An 8,593-nucleotide genomic window follows, 5' to 3' on the forward strand; every position below is an offset into this window, starting at 1 on the left:
CTGAGCATGCCTATCAACTCAGAATGTCTACCCCTACTCTATTTCTCCTGACTCTCAAACTGGCTAGCCACATTCTGCTGGTAGGAAGTAACTGACTCGTACAGACTATGGACTGACTCATTGGACTTTCTGGTTAGCCTCGATCCTCGTCCCTCAGGATTTTTTGCTAGACATCTGGTCCACCTGATCTGTCTAGACTTCCACTGCCAAACATCTGGTTCGCCTGACTTCCCTGGACTTCCACTGCTAGACATCTGGTCCACCTGACCTGCCTAGACTTCCACCTGGTGCACTTGATCTGCCAAGTCTTCCTGCCTAGTCTTCTAGACCAGGACTTCCACTGCCTAGCCTCCAGCTAGGACTTCCATTGTCTAGCCTCCAGCTAGAACTTGCCTGTGTCTAACCTCAATTAGGACTTTCCTATGCTCCCTGCACACTTAGATCAGCTCGTTAGTAATCACTACACACTTAACTTAAACCTCTTGCCATTATTAAAACTAAAGTTCGATCATCTAGTGCTCCCTGCATCAACAATCTCTCCCTTTTTGATTATGGTAACCTAAGTTTCAAATTAAGAAAAAATATTTTGAATTGAAATAACTGACTGATTCATTCATGAATTGAAATGTATTAATGTAGCATGATTTCCTAACTCCCCTATTTTCAAAACTCCTCTTGAATTTATACTTAGAAAAAATAAAGTTTTAAAATTCTTTTATAATTTTGTACTGTTCCCCTGAATTTCAAACTCGGCTTCTTCTATTGACAATAAAATGCAGAGTTTTATTATACACTAATTTCAAACTCATTTACACCAATGTTTGTCTCACATATACATTTTTCAGACTTTATTACGTTAAATATTTCTTCTAATCTCTGATAGATAGTTGCAGATTCAGGATGAGATTCATCTCTTGAAACAAAAGAGTGCACTTCACTGTTAATCTGGATCCAACTACATCCAGCTTCTTTCTGAATATCATTTTCTTCCATTTTGTTCCTTACTATCACGGCATCGTGCCACTCGCCATGCAAAGCATGCAGGTTAGAGAGAAGCACATAGCTTGCAGAGTCCAACGAAGTCAGCTCAAAAATCTTTGCTGCAGCAAGTTTGCCAAGTTCCAGGTTCCTATGCATCATACAAGATCCTAATAAGGTCTTCCATGTCGCTACGTCAGGCTTAAATGGTATCTGATTAATGATAGCAAGTGCTTCTTCAAGTCTTCCAGCTCGGCCCATTATATCTACCATGCATGCATAATGCGAAGCTGATGGTATGATGTTAAAGGTATCACTCATTAACTTGAAATACCTGATCGCTTGATCAACATAGCCCACATGGCTACACGCAACCAAAATCCCTAGGAATGTTGACTCGTCTGGAATGCTGCAGGGAGTCTCCAACATCTTATCAACCGCTTCTAGTGCCTCTCTACCATGCCCATTGTTGGCATAACCATGAATTAATGAATTCCAGGACATGATGTCATGAGTATGCATGCAGTCAAATGCTAATTCTGAATCGTTTATGCAACCACACTTAGCATACATGTTTATTAATGCGTTGCCAATGCAAACATTGATGTCACACCCTAACTTCAGAGCAAGACAATGAAATAGTCGTCCATGATTCAGCGAAGCTAGATTAGCACAAGAGCTTAGGGTACTAGATAATCCATACTCATTGGGCATGTATCCATCCCCATGCATGCGGCAAAGCCACTCGATGGATCTATCATCATATCCATTCTGGAAATTACCAGAGATGACAGAAGTCCAAGAGACTGCATCAGGTTCCTTAATTTCAAGAAACAGCTTTTCCAGTTCTTGGACCATACCACATCTAGCATACATGGCCAACAAAGCATTAGCTACTTGAATATCCAAGGCAAACTTATTCTTGATTGACAAAGAGTGGAGCTGGGAACCCAACTTAGATAATTCTTGGGAAGGTCTGCAAGCTCCAAGGATACTTGAAAAAGTGAACTCGTTTGGTCTTATTCCAGCAGAAACCATGTCATTGAATATTCTCATAGCATCATGTAGTTCCCCATTCCGGACACAACATGAGATCATTAAGCTCCAGGTGATTACATTCTTAGCTTCCATTTGGTGAAACACTAACTTTGCTTGTTCAACTTCATCATTCCTCCAGTAAAAATCAAGTAAAGCAGTTGCAGAATGCACACTGTTGACGATCAGAGTTTTAAGCATGTACCCATGGAGCTGCTCACCCAAGCGTGGTTGACATGCTGGCAATATGGTAGTGATAGTATGCTCATTTAGCTCAATTCCTTGCCTAACCATTTCAACAAACACTCTCAATGCAGAATCAAACAAGTTGTTTCTGCAATATGCAGAAATTAGTGAAGTAAAACTCACCACATCTAAGTCTGTAATTCCAGCAAATACTAGTTCGGCTCTATCCACCAATCCGCATCTTGAGTAAAAATCAATCAGACTGATACTAGTCCAGCAATCCTCTGTAAAGCCAGAGCGAAGAATCAGTGAATGCAACTGTTCACCACATCTAAGAGCAGCCATGTCAGTGCAAGCCTGGATGGCAGCATTAACTGCAAAATCATTTGAAAGCACACCAGATTCAAGCATTTGAACGAACAGATAGATTCCAGTCTCTCCAAAACCATTCCTAACGCAACCTGAGATCATTGACGTCCAAGTGACAACATTCCTTTGGGGCATTTCATCAAACACCCTGAATGCATCATCCACTCGCTCAGATTTCATCAACAAATCGATCAGCATGGATTCAAGAACCACTCCCATTTTGATTCCTTGGCTTTTCATTTCGAGATATAGATCCATGGCTTCAGGAAGCATCTTCAATGCCACCAGTTGCTTCAGTTTTCGGACAGAATTGGGTGTGATGGTCGGTCCAACCGTGAGCGCGAACGCTGCAGAGGAGCTGCTTTGGTTGGGGATGCCAAATTTTGGTGGTCGAAAGGTTGGGGTTGAAGCGATGATGTTCCACGGTAAAGGAGAACGGAAAGGATGCCATGAAGGTTGGAGCTTCGAAAGGTTTAAGGATGCGCAAGAGGGCAGAGGAGAGAAAAGGATCACCTTTTGCATTATGTGCGGGATAGAAAATTAGAAAAATATGAACGATAAAATTACAAATTTATAATACTTTATTTCATTTTGTTTTTTTTATAATTCATGTATCCGACTTTTTTAACCGATTAATCCCATATGTGATTGGTTCGGATCCATAAAAAATTTTCGCGTCCATCAAAGTAAATCTAGAAAGTGTTCACATTGTTGAACATTGGTAGTCAATCTTTCCAAATTACTCCTCATTGATGAGAGGAATGCCCCACTTGAGTATTGATGATTTATTTTTTTTATTTATCATATACATCATTCAAAAATTATATTTTATAATTAATCAAAAATTTTAATTTATACTAAAAAAGCATAGTAAAGATCTGGATCTCCTTTCTCATCAAATCAATGATAGAAAATTATATTAGACATCATTACAAAGGATATTATTTTCTAATATTATTCAATTATAGAAATGGACATATCTAATAATAACGAGTAGGAACTTATGATACAAGTTTATTCTAACAAAGATTAACTAAGAAATATTTATACAACGACTTCCAATCAAGAAACACTTTAACTATACATCATCAAACTAAACACCAACTATATATACAAACAGATATACAATTCCAACGTAGCAAAGATAACGAATATGCAATTACCATTTATCAAATACATCCATGTTCACATTATTACCAACCAAGAGCATAATCCAAAAACACATTAACACTACTTAACAACCACTACAAAAAAAATAGCAATCTGCGACGAATTTTACGACGAATTTTTTAAAAAAATTCATCGCAAAACAGTTTTCAACAAATTTTGCGACGAATTTAAATTCGTCGCAATCAAGTCGTCACCAAATTCTATGACGAAAAATTAAATTTCATTGTAAAATTTTACGATGAAAACTTGTATTCATCGTAAAATTCGTCGCCAATTGGCGACGAATTTTGCGACGAATATGGGTTTTCATCGCAAAATTTTGATAATAGTAACTTATGATATAATTGCGACGAACCTGATTTCGTCGCAAAATTTGTTGCCATTTTGCGACGAAAATCATTTTCGTCGTAAAATTCATTGCAAAATAAAAAAATTCAATGTTCTATTTATTTAATGGTTATCCCATATATACAATTACATATCGATCCAATTGGATTGATTTATAACATACATAAGAACAGACCTGTCACATACAATCCATAACAACATATCAACATCCATAACAATACATAAATATCAAACAATCGATAACAATCCATATCAACATCCATACAAAAATACAATTCATACAAAGATCCATATCAACATCCATAATCTATGCATGCATCCAAATGATACAATCCATACAAAGATCCACAATAGACATGTACACATGTCTATAAGTCTAGCCAACATGATATCCAATCATAACAATCCAGTAAATCCATAAAAAGTACTGATATTAAAAAAATCTGAAGATGAAGAAAAGATAGAATGAATCATCATAGGCATGTGTGCTCTCCGGAGACTCTACTTCCTTCTCCGTCACTATCTTTTCTTCTCCTGCATTAGAAAACATGATAAAGAGAAAGTATCATTCTTAAAATTAAAACTTAAACCTATAAACTTAATTAGGGATGACAATTAGACCCGGATCCGATGGGGAATCCGTTCCCCGATCCCATTTTGACCGGGGAATCCCCGAATCCGAGAAAGCGGGGATGGGGATGGTGAATCCCCGAATCTCGGAAAGCGGGGATGGGTCGGGGATGGTATTCCAAAAATTCCCCGTCCCCATCCCCGAACCCGACTTTGATAATTTCATTCATTGAGATTCATTAATTTGATTATATCCTTATATCAAATGAAAAAATAAGTCATATTGATAATTACTTGTTTGAATACTATAGTTTCATTATTTCTAAAACAAATAATATTTTCTTTTTTTAATTAATAAAAAAGTAATAAATTTTAAAAAATACTTTTTAAATATGTCATGACGGGGATGGGATGGGTATGGGTATGGGGATACCCATGGAAATACCCGCGGGGAAAACCACCTCTGAAATCTGTGGGGATCTCCGAAACCCGCTGGATACCCGAAATCCAACGGGGACGGGGATGGTATTTAAATTATGATACCCGACGGGGATGAGGACGAGGATGGTATATGGGTTTGGGTTTCGGGGACGGGGATGGAGAAAGCTTCCCCGCCAATCCCCGAACCCGTTGCCATCCCTAAACTTAATATGTAAAGACTTACTTTTTTTTGAATTTTTTTAAAAACATCTGTTTAAACAAAAATAAATAGTATTACTAAAAATTTATAAATTATTAACTTACAGCTCTAATAAAATGCTAAATAAATAAAATAATGAATATAAAAAATTCATACACAAAAAAACTCATGAAGAACCACTATCATCGTCGTCGTCACTAGGAATAGATTGCAACTTAAGATGTTGCAAGATCAGGTCTTATTTTCTTTGCAATTTTTTTAATTTCGTTATCTCTTTGTCTCATTTGCTTATCTCTTCATACCATTTGCTGATCCCTTTGCTCTAATAACCCTTTCAAGTGGGTTACCTCACTACAAAAATATAGGTCTTTTGCGACGAATTTGGCGATGAAAAAATCAAAAATTTTCGTCGTCAAATTTTTTTGCGACGAATTTTACGACGAACTTTTTTTTGTTGCAAATGGCTCGTCGCAACTCTCGGCGACGAAAAATTATAAATTCGTTGCAAATTTGGCGACGAAAATATCTTTCGTCGCCAAATTCGTCGTCAATTTGGGGACGAAAATCAGAATTCGTCGCTAAATTTGGGAACGAAAATCAGAATTCGTCGCCAAATTTGGCGACGAAAATTAAAATTTGTCGCCAAATTTGGCGACGAAAATTAAAATTCGTCGCCAATTTGGGGATGAAAATCAGAATTCGTCGCCAAATTTAGGGACGAAAATCAGAATTCGTCGCCAATTTGGGGATGAAAATCAGAATTTGTCGCCAATTTGGGGACGAAAATCAGAATTCGTCGCCAAATTTGGCGACGAAAATTAGAATTCGTCGTCAATTTGGGGACGAAAATCAGAATTCGTCGCCAAATTTGGCAACGAAAATATCTTTCGTCGCCATAGTGGACGAGCAAAAGAAGGGAATTTTACGATCAATTGGCGACAAATTTTAGTTTTTCATCGCCATAACATCTGTTTAAACAAAAATAAATAGAATTACTAAAAATTTATAAATTATTAACTTGCAGCTCTAATAAAATGCTAAATAAATAAAATAATGAATATAAAAAATTCATACACAAAAAAACTCATGAAGAACCACTACCATCGTCGTCGTCATCGTCGTCGTCATCAGGAATAGATTGCAACTGAAGATGTTGCAAGATCAGGTCTTATTTTCTTTGTAATTTTTTAATTTCATTATCTCTTTGTCTCATTTGCTTATCTCTTCATACCATTTGCTAATCCCTTTGCTCTAATAACCCTTTCAAGTGGGTTACCTCACTACAAAAATATAGGCCTTTTGCAACGAATTTGGCGACGAAAAAATCAAAAATTTTCGTCGCCAAATTTTTTTGCGACGAATTTGAATTCGTCGCCAATTTGGGGACGAAAATCAGAATTCGTCGCCAAATTTGGCAACGAAAATCTCTTTCGTCGCCATAGTGGACGAGCAAAAGAAGGGAATTTTACGATCAATTGGCGATGAATTTTAGTTTTTCGTTGCCAATTGGCGACGAATTTCATATTTTCGTCGCCAATTGGCATATATTCGTCGCCAATTGGCGACGAAAAGTAGTTTTTCGTCGTCAAATTACGATATAACACTATTTTTCGATATATTTGCGACGAATTCACGATTCGTCGCAAAATTCGTCGCAAAATTTAAAAAAAAATCACAGCTTTAATTTATTTCTTCAAAATATAGATCCTGTTTACATATACAAACATTCCAAATTACAATCATCACATAATTCACATCCTATCACATCCTATATTACAATTACTCACATATCAACATTTAAACACATTCTAATTATCATAACAATCCATAACATCATATATACAATAAACAAAAAGTATCCAAAGTATCAAACATAACAAAAGTATCCATAACACCATAACAATTACTCCCAAGTATCAAACAATCCATAACATCATCCAAACATAACATCCATTTATAATAAAGTATCAAAATGACAAGAAACAAAAAGTATCACCGTCCACGGCATCGACCTTGGATAATACTTTCTGCATCACTTTCTTCTTCATCGTAGTTTTTTTTCTTTTCCTACATAAGAAAACAAAAATATTATAACTTTATTTTGTACAAGTATAAAATGTAAAAACTTACTTCTTAGCCATCCTTGGTTTCATCAACCCTGTTCAAAATAAAAGTACAATATTAATCAATAAAAAATAAAATATTTATAAATTAAAAAAATTAAAGCAATACTAATTATGAAAAAAAATTAATTAATACACAACTAAGCTACGAAGAATCGTCGTCGCCACCGTCATCATCGGCATTACCGTCTTCACCGGGAACAAGAGGAAGCTGACTCGGAGCGGACCCTAACTCGGAGCGGACCCTTCATAAACAAAACATACACCAGACAAAGTGAGTATAAAAAGGCTAAAATAATTTTGATGCAACCAAAATATAATCTTTTGACATGTGAAAGAAAGTAGCTTTAGAGAGATATCTGTGCTGGAAATTGTGTTCTTTCATCACCATCAGTCCATGCATATGAGTTGATGTTTATCTGGCCACGGCTTGTGGCCTCAAAGATGCCATGTAGTGGAGTTAAGGGAAGGATAGTAATGGCCATTGCTCCGGCAGGCCATTAATTGATCTATTTAACTACAGTGATAGAAAATTACATGGCATTTTTTTTTACAAAAAAAAAAGATAATGTCATGTAATTCCGATCACTGTAGTTAAATAGAAAAAGGTAGTAATCATTCTTCAATATTTTTGACATAGTTGAAGTGAGGTGAAGGTAAACCTGCCAAAGACCAAAATTGCAAAGACTTTTAAGGAAAACCATCAAATTTATATACAGCAATGCCGACCATCAAATTTATATACAACAGTTATATAAGTCTTTCTGAAAGATGAAACCATGGACACTATGGCAACCTTGTATCACCAATCTATGTTCCTCATGAATGCTCTTACCATTTCTTTTGTAATTTTCAATACATTCAAATTAAACTAAGAATAGCCAACATTTTGTGTCAAGAAATAGTACCGATGGATGAAAGTAAATTTAAGAAGAAAATGTAGTATTGATCATCCTTAATAGCAAAATCCTAGATAGTGCATTACTATCTTAACATCTTCACGCTAACTATATGCATTGTTTTTTAAAATCTCAACAATTTAATTCATAAACTAAAACAAGAATCATCATGACAACACAAAATTCTAGAAACTCTCCTTATCTAACCATTCACTCTTCATATTACTAAAGATATCTTCATTATTATCTAACCATTCACTCTTCATATTACTTAT

At 35.8% G+C, this 8,593-nt stretch overlaps 1 protein-coding gene across 1 annotated transcript; it reads right to left on the reverse strand.

Moving 5' to 3' along the window:
• Positions 1-786: 786 nt before the first annotated feature.
• Positions 787-3,090, reverse strand: LOC141831278 (putative pentatricopeptide repeat-containing protein At3g01580). Its single transcript, XM_074718683.1, has one exon. The coding sequence runs from the start codon at positions 3,088-3,090 to the stop codon at positions 787-789; it is 2,304 nt and encodes a 767-aa protein (XP_074574784.1).
• Between the last annotated feature and the right edge of the window lie 5,503 nt (positions 3,091-8,593).

Source organism: Curcuma longa, chromosome 6 (genome assembly GCF_044706935.1).
Source record: "Curcuma longa cultivar G26 ecotype Majalengka, Jawa Barat chromosome 6, ITB_CL_G26_1.1, whole genome shotgun sequence".
NCBI lineage: Eukaryota > Viridiplantae > Streptophyta > Magnoliopsida > Zingiberales > Zingiberaceae > Curcuma > Curcuma longa.

Excerpts from the sequence above, each read along its gene's own strand:
- LOC141831278 (XM_074718683.1), bottom strand. The coding sequence starts at position 3,090 with ATGCAAAAGGTGATCCTTTTCTCTCCTCTGCCCTCTTGCGCATCCTTA.